This window comes from Gadus morhua, chromosome 8 (genome assembly GCF_902167405.1).
Source record: "Gadus morhua chromosome 8, gadMor3.0, whole genome shotgun sequence".
Taxonomy (NCBI): Eukaryota; Metazoa; Chordata; class Actinopteri; order Gadiformes; family Gadidae; genus Gadus; species Gadus morhua.
The window spans coordinates 22,760,838-22,787,592 of NC_044055.1; the positions used below are offsets into that span (position 1 = coordinate 22,760,838).

The window sequence follows — 26,755 nt, forward strand, 5'->3', positions numbered from 1 at the left end:
AGGTGAGCCAGGGTCTCTAGAAGAGGTGAGACAGGGTCTCTAGGAGAGAGGTGAGCCAGGTCTCTAGGAGAGAGGTGAGAAAGGGACTCTAGGAGAGAGGTGAGACAGGGTCTCTATGAGAGAGGTGAGACAGGTCTCTAGGAGAGAGGTGAGCCAGGTCTCTAGTGGGACTGCATCAAAGCTAGAAGGATAACGTTAGTACAAGAAGCTTTTACTTGTAGTCTCCCTCCATCTCATAGAAGAGAGCTGAGTACTCCGAGCTGACATCCTCCCTGATGCGCTGCTCCAGCTGAAGGCTCTGCTTCTGCTGCTCCTCCCGCCACGCATGCATCTCCTTCAGCTGAGCCACCTGCCTCTGAGGAGCACAGTCGGCCATTTAGCCCAGACCTGCCTACCAGCCGGCGCTACAGGGGATCCCATGGTGGCCTTTCCATGTCAAGTTTCCCTTAACTACTAGTATTGTGTAAAGGTAACCCTAAGTACGACTATAGTATTGTGTAAAGGTAACCTTAAGTAATGCTATAGTATTGTGTAAAGGTAACCCTAAATACTACTATAGTATTGTGTAAAGGTAACCTTAAGTAATGCTATAGTATTGTGTAAAGGTAACCTTAACTACAGCTATAGTATTGTGTAAAGGTAACCCTAAGTACGACTATAGTATTGTGTAAAGATAACCTTAAGTAATGCTATAGTATTGTGTAAAGGAAACCCTAAGTACTACTATAGTATTGTGTAAAGGTAACCTTAAGTAATGCTATAGTATTGTGTAAATTTAACCTTAACTACAGCTATAGTATTGTGTAAAGGTAACCTTAAGTAATGCTATAGTATTTTGTAAAAGTAACCTTAAGTACAGCTATTGTAGTGTAAAAGGTAACCTTAAGTACAGCTATTGTAGTGTAAAGGTAACCTTAAGTTCAGCTATTGTAGTGTGTAAGGTAACCTTAACTACAGCAATAGTATTGTGTAAGGTAACCCTTAGTACGACTATAGTATTGTGTAAAGGTAACCTTAAGTAATGCTATAGTATTGTGTAAAGGTAACCCTAAATACTACTAGAGTATTGTGTAAAGGTAACCTTAAGTAATGCTATAGTATTGTGTAAAGGTAACCTTAACTACAGCTATAGTATTGTGTAAAGGTAACCTTAAGTAATGCTATAGTATTGTGTAAAGGTAACCCTAAGTACGACTATAGTATTGTGTAAAGGTAACCTTAAGTAATGCTATAGTATTGTGTAAAGGAAACCCTAAGTACTACTATAGTATTGTGTAAAGGTAAGCTTAAGTAATGCTATAGTATTGTGTAAATTTAACCTTAACTACAGCTATAGTATTGTGTAAAGGTAACCTTAAGTAATGCTATAGTATTTTGTAAAAGTAACCTTAAGTACAGCTATTGTAGTGTAAAAGGTAACCTTAAGTACAGCTATTGTAGTGTAAAGGTAACCTTAAGTTCAGCTATTGTAGTGTGTAAGGTAACCTTAACTACAGCTATAGTATTGTGTAAGGTAACCTTAAGTACGGCTGTAGTACCGGTAGTGTAAAGTTAACCTTAACTACAGCTATAGTATTGTGAAAGGTAACCTTAAGTACGGCTGTAGTACCGGTAGTGTAAAGGTAACCTTAAGTACATCTATACTAGCCTGTTTCTTGTGTGTGAAATGGTACTAATTTGACGCAATGGTATCCGATACTGACACGGACCACACCTAGCTCTTGGTCAGACTAACCTGGTAGATCTTTTTACACACAACAACCTTGTCTTCTTCCTCATCATCTTCACCATTACTGCCCTCTTCCATCGTGTCCTCCATTAGGCTCTCTTCCTCTTCATCATCGTCCTCCTCCTCCTAGATACAAAACACAGTTAGCACATGGGCCTCCAGGGTCAGCTGAAGGGACCCCCAGGGTCATCTGAAGGGACCCCCAGGGTCAGATGAAGGCACCCTCAGGGTCAGATGAAGGGACCCTCAGGGTCAGATGAAGGGACCCCCAGGGTCATCTGAAGGGACCCCCCGGGTCAGATGAAGGGACCCCTACCTGCACATCCTCCAGGCTAGAGTCCCAGCCCATCAGAGAGCTCCTCCGTTGAGTCAGGCTCTTCTGGTCGGTGTTGTTGATGAGGAAGGAGACATCCCTTGCAGCCCTCTGGGACTTGATTTGGAGGGTTTTGGAGTTCAACACAACAACCTGTAGACAAAGAATAACACACAAACTATAGCTTTATGTCGATGGGTAATCATCTTAAACGTATTCCAGGAACACAAAAGATGCAAATACCCTATATATCTCTCTCACACACACACACACACACACACACACACACACACACACACACACACACACACACACCTTAAAGGTCCCATGGCATGCTACTTTATGGATGCTTTAATATAGATATTAGTGGGCCCCTAACACAGTATTCGAAGACGTTCTCAAAATTCCGCCGTGGTGCAGAATTACAGCCACTACGAGCCAGTCGCACATTGAGCTTTCCCCTAACGCCCCGTTTCGGTGTCTGTAGCTTTAATGCAAATGAGGAGGAGAGAGGCGGGTCAAGGAGGAGGGTGGGGGTGTGGCCCTGAACAGCTTGCTGCCACGGTACCATAGACCGGTACCACCAGAACACTCCTGGTGCCTCGGCGGGAGTCCTGGAGCTCTATACCTAAATAATTTCATATTATACATAGATATCTATATCATAAAATATATATTATCACGTCCAAAAGCTGTGTGCGCCTCCAGACGATAGTATGAATCTCAAACGACTGTGTCAGGTTCTCAGACGTCTCTGGTTCTTCCACTTCCACATCAATCTGAAGTAGACTGAACCGCGAAATGGAGAAAGGGATTGTTGCCCATGATTGTTGACCGCGATTGTCTCCCGCCGGAGCCCTGCCCTGCTGCCCCAACGTATATATCCATTTAACCAATCCCATTCAGGTATATTTGTCACAGTAACCATGGCCACTGAACAAGTTACAGGTCATGGTGGAGGAAACAGACTATTTAGGATTCTCAACACAGTGTTCTGACTGCATCCCTAGAGGTGAACGACCATAGACCTAGAATTATCACATTATCATGTAATATGTATTGATCATCCATGGTAAACTACAATCCGAGAGCTATAATTATCACTATCTGTTATATGTATTGAACATCCATCATGGTAGACTACAATCCTAGACCTATAATCATTGATCATTCAACTAGTTAGGTCGGGGTCGGCTTAGCTCAGGAGGTAGAGCAGTTGTGTTCTAACCAAAAGGTTGCTAGTACGATCCCCAGCTCGTCCTAGTTGAGTGTTGATGTGTCCCTGAGCAAGACGCTTAACTCTACCTGCTTCTGACGAGCTGGCTGTATCCTTGCATGGTTGATTCTGCCGTCGGTGTGTCAATGTGTGTATTAACCAGATAATAATTAGATAAAAGCGTCTGCTAAATGCCCTAATTGTAATTGTAGATAGCGGTTAGCGCGTCAATGTTTATTTGCACTGTGGTACCTGAAATACAAATAGCTTTTGAGAACATGAAGTTGTGCAGTTGTATAACAGTTTAGATTTGGATACCAAGTTTCTATGAAAAGGGAGATAGACAATTTTAGTTAGTAAACAGGGAAACTAACGTCTGCAAAACACACCAACTTAAAAATAAAAATTCCTGTTAATTGAATCCTCTAAATACATAGGATGTGTTGGTGGATTAACGGAGCATCAGCTCGTCTTCATCAGGCTATAGGATGAGTATTACATCAGTCTTTTAACGGCATGATTATCCTAGGAATTTGCCGTATAATTGCATCGCGGTAGCCTGGCTATTGCCAGACCAAGCTCAATCGTAGATTGCACGTTGGTCTGGGGAAGCTGCTCTCTTTTGCTTCAGCACAAGAGGCGTGATCAATGGGCCAAGTTCAAATGACTCTGTAAGCAATTGGCTGCTTGCCGTCGTGAGCCATCATCCGTGACGTGAGCAAAGCTCAATACTATTTTGACTATTCCATTATACATACTTTCTCGATCTATTGGTTACCTTATGAAAAATAATTCATAAAATGACGGAAACAGATGTAAGAGACAGAGGAATGTGTTTGGGGATTTCTTAATACCCTGAGCAACCGTACCGGACACCGACCAAGCCTTGTAACGTGGGAAAGGCATGAAGAGTTGAAAGAGGGATGGAGAGAGGAGCACCTTTTGAGCGACAGCAGAGAACTTGAGTACGTTGAGTGTCTCGTCGTACATGGAGGCACACTGGTTGACGTTGACGATCATGCAGGCTCTGCCTCGACCACAGAAGAAGCTCTGCAGGTAGTGGGTCAGCTTGCTCTCCCTGAACGGGATGTGTCTTAGCAGCCTGTGGGGTAGGGTAAGTCCATTTAGTAGGGGGTCAGACCATTCAGTAGGGGTCAGATCATTCAGTAGGGGGTCAGACCATTTAGAAGTCTTATTTGGCCTTCCTTATGCCAGCTGCCCTGTTAGCTACTAGTTAGCTAATCTTGGCCTGCAGGTGCTGAGCTAGACTGTTTGTTGGTGGTGAGCTAGCCTGTAACCTGGAGGATAGCTAGCCTGTTAGCTGGTGGTGAGCTAGCTGGTTATCTGGTGGTGAGCTAGCCTGTTAGCTGTCAGTGAACTATCCTGTAAGCTGGTGGGGAGCAAGCATGTTCTGAATTGGCCTTCTGCTGTTGAGCTAGCCTGATAACTGGAGGTGAGCTAGTTTGCTGGCTTGTTAGCTGGTATTGAGCAGGTCTGACCTTCCCTGCTGGTGGTGAGCTAGCCTGTTAGCTGGTAGGTAGCTAGCCTGTTAACTGGTGGTGAGCAAGGCTGCTAGCTTGTAGGTAGAAAGCTTGATAGCTGATGGTGAGCTTGGCTGCTAGTTTGTTAGGTGGCGGTGGGCTAGGATGCTAGCTTGTTAGCTGGCGGTGGGCTAGGCTGCTAGCTTGTTAGCTGGTGGTGAGCTAGCCTGCTAGCTTGTTAGCTGGTGGTGGGCTAAGCTGCTAGCGTGTTAGTTTGTGTTGAGCTATCCTGCTAGCCAACGGTGAGCTAGTATGCTAGCCGGCGGGAAGCTAGTATGCAAGCGGCGGGAAGCGAGTCTGCAAGCCGGCGGGAGGCTAGTCTGCAAGCCAGCGGGAAGCTAGTCTGCCAGCCGGCGGGAAGCTAGTCTGCAAGCCGGCGGGAAGCTAGTCTGCTAGATGGCGGGAAGCTAGCCTGCTGTATACCTAGTTGGTGGTCTTACTTGGACTGCTGGTTGTGTCGCAGAGCGTTGATGCACTTCCCCAGCGTCAGCAGGGAGGTGTTGATGTTACCTGCTTCCTTCAGACGCTCCCCACGGTTCTGAGTCTTAGCACACCTCTCTGACCCCGCCAGGTCACATAGAGACAACCTGGAGTACAAAAGCAGCCCATCAGACAAAACCAGGAGAACACAAGCAGCCAATCAGAGACACAACCTGGAGAACACAAACAGCCAATCAGACACAGAGAACACAACAAGCCAGGTAACACAGAGAACCTGGGGTACATACAAACAGCCCGTAGAGAAGACTTATGTATCACCTCCCTCTATAACCTAATCCACATACTACATATCACAATATAATAGCAGAGTAATCAAAGAACTTCATCCACATATGAACAAGTAGGGGACTCTCAGGGCCCTATCTTGCATCCGGCGCAATTGACTTAATCACTGGCGCATGTGTCGTTGCTAGTTTGCAACTGAAGCAGAAGGTTATTTTCCCTCCTGCGCCACGTGTCGGTAAATTAGGGAATGATCTTGCGCCCCAAGGGGTGGCTCGGCGAAAGGAGGAGGCATGTTCTGGCGCAAACGTTCCCTGGTGCTATTTTGACGTTTCAGAAACCACTTGCGCCACAAACCAGGAAATACCTGGTTTACTGTAAAGTCAGTGGCGCGTTGTTCAGATGCTACTTTAAGGGCGCATGCATAATGTTGCTTGTGCACCTCGCACATACACTTTGCTTCTCTCATCTACCTAGCCACACATTCTCGGTATATTCTTTGGGAAAGAACAGCGGTAATAAGTTGTACTTTTAAATCAATGCATCTGCAAACAACGTACAGCAAACGCATATTTTCTTGACACAGACATTGTGTACATGCCCATAACGTTTAGGATTGATGAGTATTTGCTCGTGAGCAAACATTTTTTTACCACGAGTGAGTGTTAAAAAAAAAGAATGAATGAATACGGGCGCGCACACACGCGCGCGGGTGCGCGTCCATCTGTTTTAACACGCGCAAACTAAACACGTAACGCATAATACAGTCCATGGCAATGTATATTAACGGGGGGACACATGCATATTAGGAACACAGGTCGATAACGATAATGCATACAATACTGATAAGAAACAATGTTTATAATGTATTGTGTATATCATTAAATATCACTAAATAGAACCACATTAAATAGGACTCAGTATTTGAAGTTGTGGAAGAAAACCTTATCCCATGTATGACTTAGGCCATATTATTTGGCCATAAACTGAGCCATATGAAGTTTGAAATTCATGTGCATCTGTCTCATCGGAGACTGAAGACGTGCTGCAAAATATCAACTCGTCAGATTCAAATTCGCTCATGGCTCTTAAAGGGGATGGGAGATGGCACCGTCATTGGTTTATTGCGTGTTACGTCCAAACCACACCTACAGGTAATCAACCTTTTTAGATTAGCGCCGGGTGCAAGAGTCATTATTCGCGCCGGTAAACTAGCGACATCGCCATAGAACCGCCCACAAAGCTACTTGCGCTTGGCGCTTCTCACTTGCGTTTCAGACCGTTAAAATAGGGCCCTTAATGTGTAGTAACCTTACTTCTTCACACAAACACAACCACACCACATATTAACTAGTAAGGGACTCTAGTGTAGTACTGACTCGCTGATGCCGTCGACCCTGGGGACACCAGCCTGGTCCGTCCTCAGGATGCGGATGGAGAAGATGCTGTGACTGCACACAGACACAGATACAGAGAGAGTCAGCGGGTAGAGCCACAGAGCTACGAGGCATGCTGCCTACATGGTTAGCAGTAATGGGCTGAGCCACCCCACATAGTGATCTCTTAATATACGCCTTGTCCCAGAACATGCTGTCCGGATAAAGGCCAGGTGCAGAAAGGTAGCATTATTCACCTAGCAGCCATCTTGGAACGCATTAAGGTCCAGATAGCTATTATTTAGAACCAAGATGGCCGCTAGGGGCTGGAGGTCCATAGAGTGTGAGTACCTGCGACTGGACGACTGGTTCAGTTTGGTGAATGCGAAGCTCTGGTTCCTCCGGCCCAACTTCATCACCTTCAATGCCTCTTCAGCACTGTTCACCTGCACCCAGCGCAGGTCTGTACACAAGCACACACACACGTTGGAGGGTTGCCAGCTTTGTTGGGACATGGCCAAAGGTGTTGGGGCGTGGCCAGGTGTTTTGGGGCGTGGCCAGGTGTGTTGCGACGTGGCCAGGAGTGTCGGGGTGTTGCCAGGCGTGTTGGGCGTGGCCAGCCGTGTTGGGCGTGGCCAGGTGTGTTGGGCGTGGCCAGGCGTGTTGGGCGTGGCCAGGCGTGTTGGGCGTGGCCAGGCGTGTTGTGCGAGGCCAGGCGTGTTGGGCGAATTACATTCAAAGACCTATGATTATCACTGTTATTTGTATTGTTCGTTTATTTACATAGCGGTTAGTGCTACAAGCCAATGTTTACTGGCTCTGCGGTACGTGAACATAAGTTTATTTTTAGGGATGCACGATATATCGGCAGTGATATCGTTATCGGCCGATGTTAGTCATTTTTTAACATATCAGCATCGGCCCGATAAGTAAAACTGGTCCGATATTAACAGTCGATATTTATTTCCTAGTCTAGTTGCCGTTGTGTGTGTTTTTTGCCCATGGGCAGCTTGTTTGGTCATGTGACATTGTCAGTGACGCAGCCAGAGACGCACGGAGAGGCAGTACAGGAGTGTTTGTCACCTTAACTGAAAATAATCAATGTCGGCGGTTTTTTACGGTCTCAAATGAAGGTACTCGAATTGCAATATGCACTACTTGCAAAGCCGAAGTAATGCGCGGAGGATGCCGTGTCTAATCATTATATACATTATCGTAGCGAAATACAGTTTCTGTTGCGTTTTATTTGGCGTTCCGTAATCCCATTGAACCGGAAACCGGAACCGGAAGCGGATACGTATACCAATATCGATATCGGTAAATATCGGTTATCGGGCGTAACAGCAATTTTAATATCGGATATCGGTATCGGTCAAAATTTTCATATCGGTGCATCTCTATTTATTTTGATGGCATTAAGGTGTGCAGTTGTATCGAAACAGTTTTTTTAGAGGTTAGCAAACGGCCATAGGGGTTGAGTATTCCATTCTTCTTTTTCCCTTTTAGGTTATTAGTAATACCCTGATTATAGTAATACCCCGCATACTCGCATCTCGGCTGTTGTAAATTGTTAACGTGCGTGTAGACTTACTCATCCGGGGCCGTATTCACAAAGCTTTTTATCTTACCGCTAGGAGTGCTCCTAACTCGCGCTAAACGTTTTTACGCAGGAGTTTTTTCTTAAAAGTAATTGACAAAGCTAATGAGACGTACTCATAGCAAGGATAAATCACTAAGAGTGAATTAACTGACGTGCACGAGTTTAGAAGCGGTCAGTGCGGAATTGGTTGTTGAGTCCAGGCGGTCTCGTGAAAACTCATCTGCAACATCCCCGCAACATAGGCTACAAATAAAGACCTACCAAATATTTATGGACAGTGCCGTTAGCATAATACACACATGATGACAAGTTTGCGCAGACAACAGTAATGACGTTGTATGCACGTTAAAAAGAGAGAGAAAGCAAACAATAAAAATACGTAAATTGCATTTATCAAGAAGGTAATTTGAAGCACCCTGCAAACTATTGAGCATATTTTCAGTACTTAAACACTTTAAATATCAGCCCTTACCTCTGTTCAAGTCCTTCTATCATGATGATTGAAAGCGAAAAAAAAGACGTGAAACGCATGCGAAAGCCCAACTGGTCCCAGGACAAATTTCTACTGAGCTTTTCTAAACTTAATACAATTAATCATCTTATGATAAATGATGGATAGTAATCATAAGTAAGAGTACTTATATATATTTATTACACAGCTCTTCTCAATGCTGTGAAGCGCTACGTTCACTTGCATGGGCCTTCACAACTTCCGACGGTGAGTTATTTGATAATTCACCGTTGCTAAACATATAATTACCGCTGTCAAGGAAAGTGGATTTTTTTCGTTTTTGCAAGTAGCCGTGTAAGAATTAGGTTGTTTTCTTTTTTAACTCAATAAGGATCATTAATTTCATTAGTCATTTTTTTCATAGAATTTTTTTCAATAAATAATGATTAAAGTGAATATTAATTTATATTTATATATTGCATAATTAACATTGTGTTTTAACCATCACTGATGTTTGCGATATTCTTAAATCGTCAGCATTTCAAAGTTGCATTTTCCCTGTTGTTAAATATCGAAGTGTTGCCACCATTTTATCTCCAGAGAGGTTTGGTCATTCCCGTTTGTTGGGGACGGTATTGCATCCTGTACTAATTCAACCACAAATTTGATACCCTCACGAATTACCCTATATCTCTTTATCAATTAGCAGTCCTCCATTGTCTACAAAGCATTTCGTCTCACTGCAGCCATTTTCAGATTCTTTGTGAATAGATCTTACTGAGATAGGAGTCCTCTCGAGGACTTTTAAGCTCTCCTAGAATTAGGTGCTACTTTTAGGCCTAAAATATTTTGTGAATTGCTTAGAAAATTCTATTAGGAGTCCTAAATTTAAGAGTGACATGCCAATTATCTTTTAGGAGTTTCTCCTAAATTCACCACTTATGACCTACTTTTAGCGCTACAACTCTTTTTGAATATGGCCCCAGGAGTGACAAGAGAAAAACATATTGTTTTAACATGCGAGTAGGCCAAGGCGAGATTCACTTACATTAGCAAAAGTTTGAGTTTCATAGAGGGCAGAGTATCTGCCCTCACACAATGTTATACCTGCACACAAACACACACACACATCATTACACCTGCACATACACTTTTACAACTACCCTCCCACACCTTTACAACTGCCCTCACACGTTACACCTGCACACACGGCGTGTACCTGCACACACATGCAACGATACATCTGCAACCACACACACACGTAACACCTGCACACACACTTACACCTGAACACACACTTACACCTGCACACACACTTACACCTGCACACACACACACAGCTGACCTTTGACAAAAGAGTTCCCCTTGATGTCCTGTGAGAGACGCAGCGCCGCCCGGCGGGGGGCCCCTGGGGGCCCGGCGTCCAGCAGGTCATGGATGTTTTCGTTGTAGATTTCACAGAAGGACACCCAGATGGAGAAGCTGGTGTCTGGGGCAACATCCAGCACCACTGGGTCCTCCAGCAGGGAGCCAAGAACACTGGGGCCTTCAGACAACACACACACAACCCATCGTACCGACCATCTGCAACTATTGAATAATAGATATACAATTATAATAAACCAGACCATTGGATTTACCTTCTGAAGAGTTTTGACTGGTGGAACACAGCTGGCTGGCACTGGCCTTTTCACTCTAGACATACAGATGAGCAGACAGACAGATGGGTGAGACAGGTGCTTCCCCACTTGGAGCTGTCCGAGCAGAGAAACAGGCCGCAGTGAGACCGGTACGGAGACAGCAGACTGAGCCATGAGCAGTCTCAGAAGCAGTGAGGCCGGTTTCAGACACAGTGAGACAGGTACCAGAGACAGGTACCAGAGACAGGGAAAGAATGGCCACCTCTTTGAGCTGTTTGAGGAGGGTGTTCTTGGCCAGGGCCTCCTCAGCCTGCTGTTCCCGGGTCAGTCTACTGAACTCTCTGCAGCGGTGTGGCTTCACGGCCATGTGCGGGGAGAGGCGTTCCTCCACACTACGGAACACCAGCTGTAGGGAGCGGGGCAGGAGGCCTGCATCCCCGTCGGGACCTGGCGACCAGACAAACACTATTACGCACTTCCACTTCCTCAGAATAACCCTTTAATATACCTTTATACCCTTCACGGTTATACACACAATGAAACTACCTGCATACCTCAAACACCTTTAAAACACCTGTATGCCTCAAACGCAGCTTCCATGAGGGATTCCAGCGTTATGGATGCGACATTTGTACTCAAATTGAACAACAAAATGTTTCAGAGAAACCATCGGTTCAGCATAAATTAAACCAGTCACATTAACTTTTAGGTTATTTTAAAGGTAGATTGCATACCCCCAAAAAAAATTCTGAAATATATTTGGATCGCAGAACAGCATTGCAAATAGGTCGCGTTATCGATGTGACATAAAATGGCTTTTCTGAGGACCAATTTTTTTTTTCAAAACTGAATTCTTATAGTAGATGCACAGAGAATGATGTGTACAAAGTAAAGCAGTCTTAGCTGCATATATTAGATTTTTTCATGAATAGGCTGTTGAGAAATAAGATAATGTTATGGATGTGACATAGCACATGTATGCGAAGTAGCAAACCTCAGACTAGAAAAACCCACTGAAACTATAGCATGTTTAATTGTTGTAATATGATTATGAAAACATCAGCAGAGGGTGTCAATAGAGTAATTCACCCCCACCGCCTAGCAGACTGAAACCTGTTGTCCTGTGAGCCTTTACGATTAGGAACGATGTAATATGCATTGATTACAATATGAACGTTGGATTTACTGAATCCTTCAAAATAGCTGCAAAAAATATGCATTATCTGAAATATATTGATCAGATAAATTAACTTTGTGGCTGCTCCGGTAGAACAACAAGGGTTTAAGGTGTGGTGAGGGAGTGATGTAACAGACCCAGGAAGGTGAAGGTTTTGCCAGCGTTGGTGACACCGTACGTGAACACCAGAGAGTTTCCTCCTTCCAGAACATGTCTGACCAGATCCTTCACCGTGCCATCAAACAGGTCCAGCTGGCTGGTCTCAGGACCGTACACCTGCCCCAGGAACCAGATACACACAGTCAGTCTGCCCACCGAATAATACAGAAACCCACTACAATAGCACTTCCATTTATCAAACAGTCAGGCACATAAGACCTCCAGGCCAGAACAGAGCTGGACTGTATGTAGGGGCTACAGACCTGTGTGTAGGGGCTACAGACCTGTGTGTAGGGGCTACAGACCTGTGTGTAGGGGCTACAGACCTGTGTGTAGGGGCTACAGACCTGTGTGTAGGGGCTACAGACCTGTGTGTAGGGGCTACAGACCTATATGTAGGGGCTACAGACCTGTATGTAGGGTAGGGCTTTGACTTTTGCCCAAAAATCATATTCAAAGTTTGTTTGTTTATTAATATTCAAATATATATTCGAATATTTATAAGGATATTTTGACCATTGAATGCCTTCAGTAAGACCTATATGGTATAAAACTTAAGTTGCATAATGTTTTGTCCACCAGAGGGCAGTGCATCAGTCAGCTTGCCGGGATGTAGTGTAGACAGGTGGGCTCTCAAGTTGCTGGTTGTCCCGTGGTATGAGAGTTTGGTCCTACATATTACTTTATCCTTACCGGTTATTTTCCCCTGTATTCTTTCGAACCCAAAGTAGCGCCCCACTTTGCTTTTGAAATGGTCAGGAGGGTCAATTTCTTTCTCCCCCTCGGGGGCTGTTGTCTGTGTTGACGCGGCCATTTTTTTGCTATAAAATACAAAAGTGGCGCAATCCAGGACGCAACCCCACCTACAGGAGCCCAGATGACCAATAATAGCTTTGCTAATGAGCTCGCAATTCACAACTTCACCAGCCGTGAAAAAGTTTCGGAATCTGAATTGAAAACAACGTTCAAGCAAAGACATTCACAAAAAACAATTCCCATAACAGGTTTGAATATTAAGGGCTGCCTAATATTGATTCGAATATTGATTTATTTTTAGATATTCTAATTATATTCAAATAACGAAGTTCGGAGTCAAAACCCTAATGTAGGAGGTACTGACCTGTGTGTAGGGGGTACAGACCTGTGTGTAGGGGGTACTGACCTGTGTGTAGGGGGTACTGACCTGTGTGTAGGAGGTACTGACCTGTGTGTAGGGGGTACAGACCTGTGTGTAGGGGGTACAGACCTGTGTGTAGGGGGTACAGACCTGTGTGTAGGGGGTACTGACCTGTGTGTCGGGGGTATTGACCTGTGTGTAGGGGTACAGACCTGTGTGTTGGAGGTACTGACCTGTGTGTTGGAGGTAATGACCTGTGTGTAGGGGGTACAGACCTCTGTGTAGGAGGGGGTACTGACCTTTGAGAAGTGGAAGTGTTGGCCGGTTTGAGGGACAGACTTGTCGCTGAGTCTAGACGAGTTCCTGGGAGGCTTCAACAGCACCGTTTCAGGAGACTCCATGGTCACACAGTCCTACACACACACACACACACAGGTCGTTGGCTAGCATCCTTTCCACAATGTCAAACAGAATGGTCACCGTAACGAACAATTAAAAAACAAAACATTATTTCACAACTATTTACATGAGCTGTAAGCCTAACATTGTTTGAGGCAAATGTGGATGTTAATGGATGTTTCAGAATGTTGGCCATGGTGTCAAGCCAATTAAGATTGAGGGACTCAATCTTCATGTATATTCACTGATATCAAGATATCAGTGACCTGTTCATACCAAATTGGATCTTTTTTAAGCGATTTCAGAATAACAGCGTGTTTAGCTCAACGTTTTCGGCAACCTTACAGACGCCTTGGTAACCCAACAGAGGAGTGCCGAAAAATAAGCGTGGCACTCGGCGTGTTTATTTCGGACCTTGCCTAACTTTTGGTGGTGGAAGTACCAATATAAGCGAACAGGGTCGCACCGTACCGCAACAAACAGTACCGCACCGCTCGGTGGAAACGAGGCATAAGACTGAGTGCAGGGTTCGTTGGTTCTCTTAGCCTAGACTTGAGGGGATAACCCCTCCCTCCGGCCTGCTCCACAGCCAGGGCTCCTGCTTATTGGTTCATAGCGCAGCCAGGGCTCCTTCTTATTGGTTCATAGCGCATCCAGGGCTCCTTTTTATTGGTTCATAGAGCAGCCAGGGCTCCAGCCTATTGGTGAAAAGATTTCGGCGCGATTCAAACCCCATAGCTAGTCACACCCACACAGGAGGACTTTCCTCCTCTCCCCCATTGAACCCCATGTTATACACCTGCCGCCAACACTGCCGGGAAATGAATGGGAGTCAGTGGAGGCTGAGGGAGGAACTTCCTCAAGTAGTCATTTTCAATAGGTGTTAGGGGGTGATAAGGACCCTTTACCCAGGAAAACGAACATAACAGATACAAAGGCATTACAGTAGTCATATTTAAGGGCATTAATTCATTACAGTAGTCTGGGAAATCTCCATTTTTATTCTCAACAATGTTAAGCAGGATCCTCCTCCCTCTCCTCACTGGAGAAGCCCCCACACACACACACACACACACACACACACACACACACACACACACACACACACACACACACACACACACACACATACACACACACACACACACAGTAGTACCCGGTCAGAGTAGTGCTGGGCGATTAATGAACAGCTGGATACATATCTGTACATTATTTTAGATTTGAGCATTTTCCTTTAGACCATTTTGTGTATTTTTTTTTTGTCTAAATTTCTAAGTTCTCAGTAAAAAAAAACAATCTGGGAGAGACATGCTGAATAAATACATCATGTTTTCAAACTCTAAAATAATCGCTTGAATAATCGTGATTTCAATATTGACCAAAATAATCGTGAGTATGATTTTTCCCATAATCGAGCAGCCCTAGGTCAGAGTAGTACTTATTGGTACATGCAGTAGGAGTACCTGGTCATAGTAGTACTTATTGGTACATGCAGTAGTAGGAGTACCTGGTCATAGTAGTACTTATTGGTACATATTGTAGTACCTGGGACTCAGTGCTGTCGCTCTCTGCTGTGGTGAAAGGTCTGATCCTCAGGTAGACCTCCAGATGTTCCTTCACGTCCACCACCGCATCCTGCTGGAGTACACCGCCCAAGATACATCAGTGTTTCCCCCAGCACTGTGTTGTTAAGGCGGCCGCCTTGACAACAACAGGGCCCCACCTTGACTACCAATGTATATAAAAAAATTAGTGCTGTCAAGCGATTAATCGCATTAATGTCATAGTTAACTCACGCTCAATTTCTTTTATGATAAATATCCCTTCATTTCTTTGTCCCATTAATTTCTCATTTTAATGCTCTTATCAACATGGAGAAGTGCATCGGCTTGCCTTGTGCAAATGTTTTTTTATTGATAACAACATTGGCATATACTGATCAAAACAGGACGATACAAAAAAAAGCCAATAGTGCAATTAAACAATGAACATACAAACATACTGCCTTGAACATAGCAGTCAGGCTACTGCTTCTTTGTTTTGAGCCAAAGAAAAAAAACTATTAATAACGCGTTTAACTGACAGCACTAAAAAATATATAACTTTAATATTTTTTTTAAAATTATTATGCATTAACAAGGTAGAAAAATCTCGTAGGGAAAGAAAACATACTTCCATCAGGTGTAAAAAATAAAGATCAATAATGCATCGGTAATACTGTTCACAACAATGGTCGTGTCATAAAGCTTTTTGAATTGAATTGAAACGGAGACAACCCCTCGCTCCTTGACCACATCGACTAAGACATTTACTGGGGAAAACACTGTATGAACATAGAACTAGAACTACATAGAACTCCTAGAATATACACCACCTAGAATATACACCTCCAAAGGGAGGTGTAAACCCTCAACTTCATTGAGGGTTTCATTCCATCTATACACGGGTGTACGCCTGCAGCACGGGGCGCCAAAGTACCTATTCCTCACGCAATGTTATGTCGTACTTCATTGATTACCGCTACGCAGCGCATTTTTTTTTTATACTGCTCATGGCGGAGCTGGCGGAGCGCACGTCAGAGCTTCCGGAGCGCGCTCCCCCTTGCTCCCCCTCAAATTAAGCACTGCTCTTAGCACATACACCTCCTAGAATATACACCACCTAGTAAACGACCTACAACATCCAAGATACATTACCTTGATAACATAGTACATACACCTCGTGTAACATACCCCACCTAGAAAATACACCAAGGACGAACAACCCCTAGTACACACAACACATCCTAGAACATACACCACCTAGAACCCCACCCAACACCTACATTTATATACAGGAAACCCCTAGACCATGACATACACCATCCATCAAGAGATTGTCAGACATGGTCTGACACACTGGTGATGACAGTCAGGGACGTCCCAAGGAATTCTGGGCCCCCTGACAGAATTCAGTTATAATCATTAAATATTGGGTAATGCTAGGTCATAATTGGGTAGTCATTATCATCAGTAATGCTCTGCAGTAGCGTAAGACTTGGGCTGTACCAAATAATGACAAATGAGAGGGTTGATAATAGGGTGAAGACTTTCTAATGATTTTGTACAATGGAATCACAAACCACAACAAAACAAACTACCTTTATTTGATGATTTAATCCGATTTTTTTTTTTTTGCATAGTTTTAATAATACCACCAGTGTCCTCTGGGGCGCCCCCGTCAGTGCTGTTCCCCTGGAATCACCCTAATTTACCCCCCCCCATTTTTCTCTTCCTTTGTATTATTCAAGCAGGAGGGCCGTACCTCAGAGTATGGGAGGGTGCTGAACTCCATGGACAGGTCCTTCTTCAGGTCCTCCACCCCTAAGGGCTCCACCTGCTCACGCCTGGTGTTGAAGCAAGACTCCATCATCAACCTGGGAGACCGGGAGCATACTTCAGTCAAACACCCTGGTTACCTCCAACTACCCACCCTGGTTACATTCAACCTCCCACCCTGGTTACCTTCAACTACTCACCCTGGTTACCTTCAACGAACCAGCCTGGCTACCTTCAACTACCCACCCTGGTTACCTTCAACTAGAAAACAGAAACATGGAGTCACAGACTGACAGAGTTCCTTATCCTGCAAATAGTTGATTTGGTAACCAAAGGCATGCGATACAAAGATGATCCCAAAAGGGGAAATACTGGTCGGTCAATCCATCATACATGGGATTAGACCTCCTGAAAAGAGCTCTGGAGGGAACGGGGGGTTGTAGCACCGATTTCCTAGCCGCTGGTACACGACAGTGACATCCAGTCTCTGGACTAGAAGACCGTCAACGCCTTGTTTTATTCATAGATGCGTCCACTCACTTCCCTCAAAGAAAATACACGTCAAACTATTCCTTATTACCAAATAAATTCAACATACCTTTGGAAAGGCTATCACCGCGGAGCTAAAACAGTCGCGGTCTTATTTTGAATCCAACTCAGACTTGACCAATCACAACACAGCGGAAAATAATTTCTCTGCGGAAAGTAGAGTGTCGTCTCCTGGCTGTTGGAGCACACTACCGCCGCCTAGCTGTGGACCGCCACCTGGCGGGCCTACTGCCACCTAGCGGAGGACCACCGCCTAGCGAGCATGTGAACCACGCCTGGCGGGCGTGTGACACAAAATTGTGACAGAAGTAGGCCCTACACACACGTGTGTCCCCATGAAATACACACTGATACTTTGTTGTATCATTACATTTTTGATTCCCAAGTAGTGCATTAAGAAAAGTTGGGGCTACCGTTACTGTTAAATGGACTCCTTGTTAACGAACAGCTGTGCTTCTAATTATTTCTGATCCTTGCATTGTTTTATGTAGGAACTTGTCTTCCCTGGTTCCTGCTGCAACCAACACATTTGACATGCGTAAACACTGTAACTGAAAAAGTTGGACTCATGTTTTTGTTGTTTTAACCTGGAATGTACAATGTTTATAAAATTATGTCTTAATCTCTCTTTAGAATTGTATCCTAATATATGAAAGTCGCTGTTTATTCGCTAATCAAGGCAGGCCAGAATATGTGCACTTCTAAATATCACGTAAAAAATACAGCAATCGTAATTTAATGAATTATTTCAGTTTGTGGTTAGTCTTTTGCATCTGTACAAGAAGTTATCAAGGGACAGGAATATGGTCGGTTACTACAGCTGAACTCACTTAAACTCTTGCAGCTGCAGTAGTTAAATATTGTTGGATTGCCCTTTACGTCAGATAGCACCAATCAGCCACGCACTGAGTTCTACCTTTCTGAATCTGTGTGACCTTGAAATGTTCAAGGGTTATCAGGCACATGAAGATCACCAACATGCAGGCCGTTATTTATATGTTACTAGTTTATGTCAAAATATGTATTTCCTTTCTCTTTTTGCTACAATTGTTAAACCCTTAATAAAAAAGGGTGTAAAAAGGGTGCTAATAAAATCTAAAAATACAGTTTTCCCGTCTCAAATGTTAGTGCTAACAAAAAGGATTGTATTGATTTTTGTATTTGGAATATATTCTAACCAAATAAAAACTTGAATGTACTTTAAATTAATGTTAGCGTATACTGTATGTTTGTGAATATGTGGCCTTCCAGTATAAGATTGATTTTTAAACAATAAAGTAGACAAAAAAATGTGTATACTCTAAATACAAATCATTGAATGTTTGTCCTGTCACTAGCCAAGGGCCAGGTTGTGTTGGTATGCAACACAGACATACATCTAGTGATGCCTCTGGACGCATCATCAGTGATTTAGATTATATCTAATAATCTAAATCCCTAACAATTTTATGAAAAGGCTCTTTCTATGGTGTCATAGACCAATTATCCATGCAACACAGCGACAGAGCAGTAAACTTTCACCCATACATTGATCCTCATCCTCTGGAAATAATGAAGGACAACAACGGACGACTGATACAATCTTTAATCTGTGCTTAATGAGACCTTTGTACAGTGCTGTAATCAGGAGCTTAAGTTATCAAGTCCCATAGATAAGAACAACAAATATGTGTGTGCAGTACTTCTTTCATACGTCCTTCTTCTTTCAAACTTTTTTTCGAACCAATGGATTATATAAAAAGGATCTCACAATCATTAAACAATGAAAAATATGTTGATGACCATTTATGTGTAAATATTAAAGTCATGCTGAGTGGCATTGAGGCACAATTCTAGAAATCATCAGTAAAGATAAATACACTAACAGATACAAGCTTATTTATCTACATATTTTATATAAGTTAATTTATATACAGCTATTCGTTCATACACAGATAGGTATCTGTAATGGCTTTTATTAATATAAATATACAGTATATACATGCCAATAAAAACCCATCTGGATGAGTTGGAAGAAACGTGAGGGAATGAAGAAACGTTCACTGGTCGCAGCAATCTGAAGGAGCGACAAAGCATTTTGTGCTTGACCTTTGCCTGACAATATAGAGGATCCTTCTGATTGGCTTGAATGGCACTTGGTGGAATAGGCCTTAAGTCAATCCATTGGTGTATTAGTTTATGAACTTATAGCACAGCAATGCTTTCATCCCCCGACGCAACATTTGCATCAACAGCAATAGAGAATGGGAGTCTTCAGCCAGTAATGTTAATATACCTCATTCCTATCTGTCGCAGTTTGAGATCAGAAATAAGAAAATATATGAGGGGGAAAGGTATAGTAAAGGTAGAAGACTAGGAGGAGTTATTAGACAAGAGTTCATGTGGTAAGAAAAGTAGGGCCTTGATGCCTAGAAGTGTTGAGTTAATTTACATTCTAACAGTGCGAATCATTGACCAACATCCGGAGGTAGTTACTTGCCAAGTCTTATTAGTTAAAAATGTAGGGGAGTTAAATGTCTTTCTTGTTTTTATGGGTGTTATATTTACAATGTGGAAGTTATATACAAAGTTAAGAAGAGAGGTAATCCGGTGGTACTGGAGATTATCCAGGATCACATTCAGAATGAGACTCTTCTCCAACGATGTGCAGTTTTCTAAATATTTCCCCTCACCCTCATGGGTGAGATTTCAGCTTGTACCTGAAGTCTACGTCATAGGTTGGCTGAAGGATGCCAAGGCCGGCACGTGATTGGTCAAGAGGAGGAACTTTGACGAGTGGGTCCAGTAGCTCCATCTCAAAGTAGGACAGTGCCAGAGTCAGAAACTGCTTGATCTCGTGGATGGCAAAGAAGCGACCTGGGCATTTGGTGACCCCGGAGCCAAAGGGCATGTAGTAGTAGCGCAGTCGTCGCCCCCCACGGAAGAAGGTGTTTTTTTCTTGACCGTCTTCATCCAGGAACCGGTCGTATTTATACTCCTTCAGGGAGGCACAAGAAATAAATAAAAAAGGTAATTATTAATTTCAATAAAATCTACTAAAGACAGCATTTTAACTCAAAGTATGATTGAAAATTGTATTATAGAGTGAGGAATATAGATTGTATGTTAACATTTATTTATTTATTTATTTAAATCTATTCAAATACATATTTTTAACAGAAACACATGTGGCCATATCTTGTAATTGTTCATTTATAATATCGCTCGTGGGTCTGATCATGACAGAGGCTTACATAAGGGTCTTCAAAGATCTCCGGGTCAAAGTGCAGCATGGGGGGGTACAGGGCGATGACATCGTCCTTTCTTATATGATATGCTTCCTGGTTGTCAAGGTGAAGCAGGAAGTTGTCCTTTGCAACGCGGACGTTCATGGAAGCACTGGATAGACGCATGGCTTCTTTAATGACGCTGTCTGGAATGGAAGGAAACAAGGTATAGATTTTTTTAAACATGAGATATTTGGTAAGGGTTTTAAACATGAGATATTTGTATGGTAAAGTGAAGTCTCTGCACTGGGTGTACATAGGAGCAGATCTGGGGCACAGAGCATATATGTGTTCTAAACGTACCTAAAACATGCATGTTGTCCAGCTCTTCTCTGGTGAGGGTCAGCCTTGGCCCATTGGGTTCCGCCTTTTGACCGGTGCTCTGTAAAACTTTCTGAACCTCTTCACGGGCTGCTTTCATTGCATCTGGACTCCTGAAAATGCATGTCATTAATATTGTGGCCAATTATAAAAACTTGTGGAGTTGAAGTGTCTTTAGTACCCTTAACCCTCACTCCTGTTGGCATCAAAATAAACCACTGCTCAGATGGAGCTTCTCCCTCCACACACAACCGGTCCTAGAATATGAATATAGGTGTGTGGAGAAGCCTAAGCCTCTCTCGATGCTGCAGTCAACCGCTGGCCAGACAGAGCGCTACACATCCACACACCCCTCCGCTCGCCTTTGTCCCTAGGTCATGACATCATCAGAGTCGAACATAGTGGGGTTTTTATGGAGACTTGCAAAACCGTATGATTACGGTATACACTACAAAACCATGGCTGCATGGAGATACAACCAGCGATCCCATATTGTCTCAAGCTGCTAACTTCCAAGCCGTGGGATAGACCACAGGTGTCCCAGCGGACCAGTTACCTGATGAGGTAGAACAGGCTCCAGAAGGTGGCAGGCAGGGTGTTGGCCTGGGAGGCCCAGAGTAAGGCCACGTGTGTCCGGGCCTTGCTGATGTCATTGAATGTGGATAGGGAGTCATTGAGGATCATTCTCATTGAGATGAGGTCCGAGACATTTTCTCTCTTGGACAGGTTGTCAGCATGCATGGTTTTGGCGAGATTCTGAAAATGAAGATAGTGATGATCAACTGACTGCAAATTATGTGATGGTTAAGATAAGTTTTTTTTATGTTATATGTGCATGCCTGCAATTTGAACATGTAACTTGTAAAATAACAGGTCAAATAAGTAACCACTACAATGAATGTCGGGAACATCCACACACACTGGTAATTGGTCTTATAGATTGTGTTTCCTGTGCAGCACTGAATAGAAAATGTCTACTGACCTCTCTAGCACTGTGGGCACTCTTGAACACATGTATGGGCAGACCGGCCACTAATGCCGGGAAAATCTTGTCAAACTCCTTGAAGTTTTCCAAAGCGTTGAGGACAAGGGCCCTCTGAGCGGCCTGCCGGGCCTGAGGCTTATCCCTGCCCAGCTCCTTGCCAAAGAGAGTCAGGTAGCCAGACTCAAACATGACCTAGGAGATAAGGAGGCAGTGAGAGAATGAACAATGACATACAAACAAAGTATGCAACCGCCAGCAGTTTGAGTTCCGTTACTGTTTTCTGAAAGTGTTGAATGATGTTGTTGTTACGAAGGAAACCCGACATGACTTCATTTGAATTTTCGTGTTACATACTACATGTATAAGATCAATAAAGGTGGGTAGGGGAGGGGGGTGGTGGGCAACAGTGGACCATTTCCCTGGATGACTTGGCCCGAAGCATTCAGATATACGTACATATAAAAAAAACATTACGCCGGTTTTAACTGACAAATCTCACAAATCACTCACAAATCAAGAATTTCAGTCCTCCTGTCATATTGTTATCCAACCTTACATACGATCCATTATAAACCACTACCAGTGGCTTCCTCCTGTGCCCTAAGTCATGTTGGAATATGAGTCAGACTGTACACCTTCTATATTACTGACCTTATAACAGAAGACAAAGATGCCGTCCACCTGCCAGCGTTCAGCGCAGGGCCGGACCGTGTCTGAATCCAGCATGATGTCCTGCAGGTGGCCCATCATGGCGTCAATCAGGGAGGGCAGGGCCTCTCCCTGCAACGTCTTCAGGAAGGTCTGGTGCAGGTTCTCTGTGGTGTGGCCATGGCGAGGATCAAAGCTGTCATGTCCAAAGGCCTGAAGAACCAATTATACAACTTCAGCAATCAGGATCATGCAAAAAGATTGTGAACCAATTGAGCACAATTTGACAGACTAATTATGTACAGAGAGTATAACAGAGAGTATCCCCTTACTTTGACAGAGGTAGCAAAGTGAAATTTCATCCAATCCAGATGTCTGCCCTGACGGATGACGGCATGGTAGGAGAAAGGGTCGCAGAGGAAGTGGAAGTACTGTCCAGCAATTTTGCAGGTGAATATATGGCCATATTTTTTCTGACGGCTGCGTAGAAACTGAAGTGGGTTGGCACCAAACTGTAGGGCACAGCCCAGGTAGGGAATGAGGCCGTTCTCAACCGGTGGTTCTCCAGGATTCCTGTAAAGTAGGCAAAATGGAACATATTCAATAACATGTACAATCTTTGTTTTACCGTTCAGTTCTCCCGTACAGGCGCTGGTAGGTGATGATGCATCAAATGTTCTGTAAGTTCAGTTGTTGGTTTAGGGAGTGTATGTGTATGTTTGCGCTTCATTGTCAAGCAGCTAAAACCGGCAGACACTCGTAGCAGCCCCACAAAAAGTGTTGCTCATGAAGATGCTTTAAGTACCGCTGATGAGGCTAAAGGTTAGAGGTGGAGGAAAGGTTTCATCACAAGGGGGCAAGATGGACTCAATGGGCCTTTTTATAATAAAGACCGTGGCACTGGCAAATGATACAAATCAATGTAAACCCATTTACTATGTGTTCCATCTTCCATCTGTGAATCGCTACGCTACTGTCTGATGTTTATCTCTCAGTAAAGGGACTTCAGCGGTGAGACAGAACAGCAAAAAGATTGCCTTTCACTAGTCTCCTCTCATCTCCTGCCCTCGTAATAAACTTCTCACACCACCTGAAAGCCTCCTCAGACAGCCTCCCTACGCCTGAACAGGTGGAGGGACGCTCACATAGTATAACAATAATAAATATGTTTTATTTATTCACAACAGATTGGTGAATCATTTAGAAATTACTTTGAACATAAATAAAATAACAATAGGTGCTATGGTAGAAATTAACCTTACATTTTATGTTAAACTATGATTATTATAAGGCCTACATATCATATAGATACTTTAATAGTGGAAAATAGCTGATCACCTTTCCGCTAGATGTTAGGTGTTATGTGGCGCCAGTGAGTGGGTTCCCTCTATTCCTATCTGATGTACTCTCTGAAGACAATGCTGACATTCACACATGTGCATCATCTCTGTGTGCATAGAGATAATATATGGTATAAAAGGCACAGTTGTGACCTAGAAAACATAAGAATAGGCTGACATCCACACAGTATGACGCAAATAAACATGCTATGCACATCAATATTTGATGAAAGTCCAACTTTGTGTTGTGTAATGATAAGGAGCAGGACGAGAGTCATTCTGCAGTGTCTTTACCACTCAAATACCACTCAGTTTTGTTGTCTCTCGTTTGCGGGTTACAATAAACTCTCCATCTATACTTGACCCGGACTCTCCGATTCCTCTTGCGTATAGCTAGTTGAAGTGAATTAGATAAGTCGTTAATAGAAATCTACGACAGTGCTTGCAACTACAGTGCAGTGATAAAGTGCTTAAACTACATTGTTGCTCACTGACTTCAACCTTTTGCACACGTTATTATCAGGGGTGAAACATCCCATTGCAGTCACTACAAGAAAAACATAAAAGGTGTCTTACCTCCGTCGTATCCCTACAGCCAGCCAGAGGAGACAGCAGAACCCCACGAGGACTGCCCAGATCAGAGCTATGCTCAGCATCATCTTTATGGAGATGTGAACGTGCTCCAGCAAAAGACTGATGATCTGTTTCTTAGTTTACTTGCTGAACTTAGATTATATTTTTGGAAGAAAGGTGTAACTGATATTTCAATCACTTAATCAAAATGTGAAGGTTGACTGACGGAGTGATTGCCATCTAATCATATTACAATTAAATTTGAATGATGGGTTAAAAAATGTATTCCAATGCCTGACTCTCTACACTCAACGCTATCATTTCCAATGTCCTTCAAGTGTCACTGTGGTTCAGGTTTTTATACTTTTCTCTCTTCAGGCCAGAACCAGAGGAGAGTTGATGATGTCACCAATGGAGGAGTAGCTGACGGCTTCAAAACCCGCCCCTACCTCCTGTTCATGTCTGGTATCTCTTGGTAAGTACTGTTGGACTCTCTCTAGGAAGCCTTGTTTCAAAACACTATCAAAATATGTACCCTGTGTATGTGTGTGTGGCCGTGCGTGTGTGTGCTTAGGTACAATGGCCTTGACTGTTGTCCATGAGCAACCTTACCTGAAGGACAGAGAACTGTACTATGATAGCACTGCTTGGTTGGCAAATAGATTCAAGGTTATCTATCAGTGTGTCTGAACCGCATGTATGTATTTATGACTGTGCAGTTCGTGGATTCATATTACGCATATACATATATATATATATATATATATATATATATATATATATATATATATATATATATATATATATATAGTGTACATGGAGATAAATATCTTATATTATATTTGAATATCTACACACACACATCCATATACAGCAGCAGGCTGAGGGAGATATTTGTATACATACACTCCATCCTCATGGGGATACCCGTGACACTTCAATGCTTGCTGATAAGGTCAAGGCCAAACTTGTAAATTGATAAACTTGCATGTCATTCATGTTGCTGTTGTACACATACTTTTTTGTAGAATATCTGTTTTTTGGTTTTTTCCATTATCTCTTCTTTGCCAGTTATGACCAAATAAATGGACTGCAAGGCCTCAGTTCCTCATCCTTTCAATGTGACATTTTTGATCAATTCACGGAAGGACACATTCACTGTCAACTGTTGACACTCCACAATCAGATTTTTATCTCATTGTAGATAGGTCAGGGTCGCATTCTGATTGGGTTCAATCTGGCCATGACCCATCAGAAATACTTAATATAATATATTAAAATGATAAAAAAATAATAAACTGCAATTGCATTAAATTTAATGTATTTGCAGTGTGTTGGTTTCAACTAACTTTTGTTCAACTAACCAAAGTTCAATTAAGTTAATTTTATATTTAAAAATGCAACATCAAATTAAGGTTGATATTCAACTTTAACTAGGCACATCCACTATTCTTGACTTGACCATGAATTAATGCCTATAGGCCTACTCAGAAAACTATTTTAAGCAGCGACGAAAAAGACACCTCAACCTTTGTATTCAACAACATTTTTCCAGGTATTTTAATAATAATTTACAGGGACAAAAGATCCGATAACATAACTAGCCGCAAAAGTTGCATTGAAAAGACAAGTGAAACCACTGCCTGAGTCTACTCGGTCTACTTTGTCTTCTAACCTTCTTTGGTAAGTCAGTGGCTGTCCAGCTCACACTCCAGTAACCTTGAGTGTTCGTTGGGTGTCAGGTAACCCCAGGGTACATGGAGATTGTTGACAGACATTAGGCCATCCCCCGGAGAACAAATACAAAAGTAGCAAATTTAAACAATGTTGTATATTACACTATAATCTTAATGATACACATGTAAACAAAACAAAAAGTCAGACCTATACTGGGGTATTATTGGAGAACCGTATGTGCTTGAAACAGAACAAATTTTCAGGAAACTTTTGGAATGCCAAATTTGAGTTAATCCCAATGCACATGGATAGAAAATATCGTTTCTTATCTGTGGTGAAAACCGAAAAAGGATTTGAATGGTTTAACTGAGCACAGGACATATTGTTCCAATTTGGCAATGTATTTGCTTACGTCTAATATAACTCAAGTCTATGTAAATATGTAAATAGACATGTAAATAGACATGTTTAAATGTGGTCGATAGGGTTTACATGTTTAAATGTGGTCGATAGTGTTTAAATATGGTCGATAGGGTTTACATGTGGTCGATAGGGTTTACATGTGGTCCATAGTGTTTAAATGTGGGCGATAGTGTTTAAATGTGGGCGATAGTGTTTAAATGTGGTCGATAGGGTTT

The 26,755-nt window shown here is 43.0% G+C and overlaps 2 protein-coding genes across 13 annotated transcripts in view; both read right to left on the reverse strand.

Moving 5' to 3' along the window:
• The window catches only part of kif20ba (kinesin family member 20Ba), a 44,526-nt gene extending 27,070 nt beyond the window's left edge, over positions 1-17,456 (reverse strand). For 8 of the 12 annotated variants that reach the window (XM_030362970.1, XM_030362965.1, XM_030362968.1 and 5 more), the window contains exons 1-16: positions 17,357-17,456; positions 16,959-17,019; positions 16,745-16,856; positions 14,987-15,079; positions 13,342-13,455; positions 11,904-12,042; positions 10,852-11,036; positions 10,590-10,644; positions 10,295-10,495; positions 7,250-7,361; positions 6,902-6,973; positions 5,240-5,386; positions 4,198-4,360; positions 2,046-2,195; positions 1,736-1,855; positions 216-355 (exon numbers count right to left, since the gene is read on the reverse strand). In XM_030362970.1, coding sequence (XP_030218830.1) covers positions 216-355; positions 1,736-1,855; positions 2,046-2,195; positions 4,198-4,360; positions 5,240-5,386; positions 6,902-6,973; positions 7,250-7,361; positions 10,295-10,495; positions 10,590-10,644; positions 10,852-11,036; positions 11,904-12,042; positions 13,342-13,455; positions 14,987-15,079; positions 16,745-16,852 — 1,799 coding nt within the window. In that variant the 5' untranslated portion in view covers positions 16,853-16,856; positions 16,959-17,019; positions 17,357-17,456. Of the gene's footprint in view, positions 1-215; positions 356-1,735; positions 1,856-2,045; positions 2,196-4,197; positions 4,361-5,239; positions 5,387-6,901; positions 6,974-7,249; positions 7,362-10,294; positions 10,496-10,589; positions 10,645-10,851; positions 11,037-11,903; positions 12,043-13,341; positions 13,456-14,986; positions 15,080-16,744; positions 16,857-16,958; positions 17,020-17,356 lie in introns of those variants that run through there. The other 4 variants (XM_030362962.1, XM_030362960.1, XM_030362964.1 and 1 more) reach the window with 4 other exon arrangements.
• A 1,418-nt stretch (positions 17,457-18,874) lies between these two features.
• cyp7a1 (cytochrome P450, family 7, subfamily A, polypeptide 1) lies at positions 18,875-24,781 on the reverse strand. Its single transcript, XM_030362972.1, has 8 exons — positions 24,444-24,781; positions 22,860-23,100; positions 22,531-22,740; positions 21,877-22,071; positions 21,451-21,650; positions 20,877-21,007; positions 20,541-20,719; positions 18,875-20,284 (listed from the first exon to the last, which is right to left on the reverse strand). The coding sequence occupies exons 1-8, from the start codon at positions 24,524-24,526 to the stop codon at positions 19,982-19,984; spliced, it is 1,542 nt and encodes a 513-aa protein (XP_030218832.1). The 5' UTR covers positions 24,527-24,781; the 3' UTR covers positions 18,875-19,981.
• Between the last annotated feature and the right edge of the window lie 1,974 nt (positions 24,782-26,755).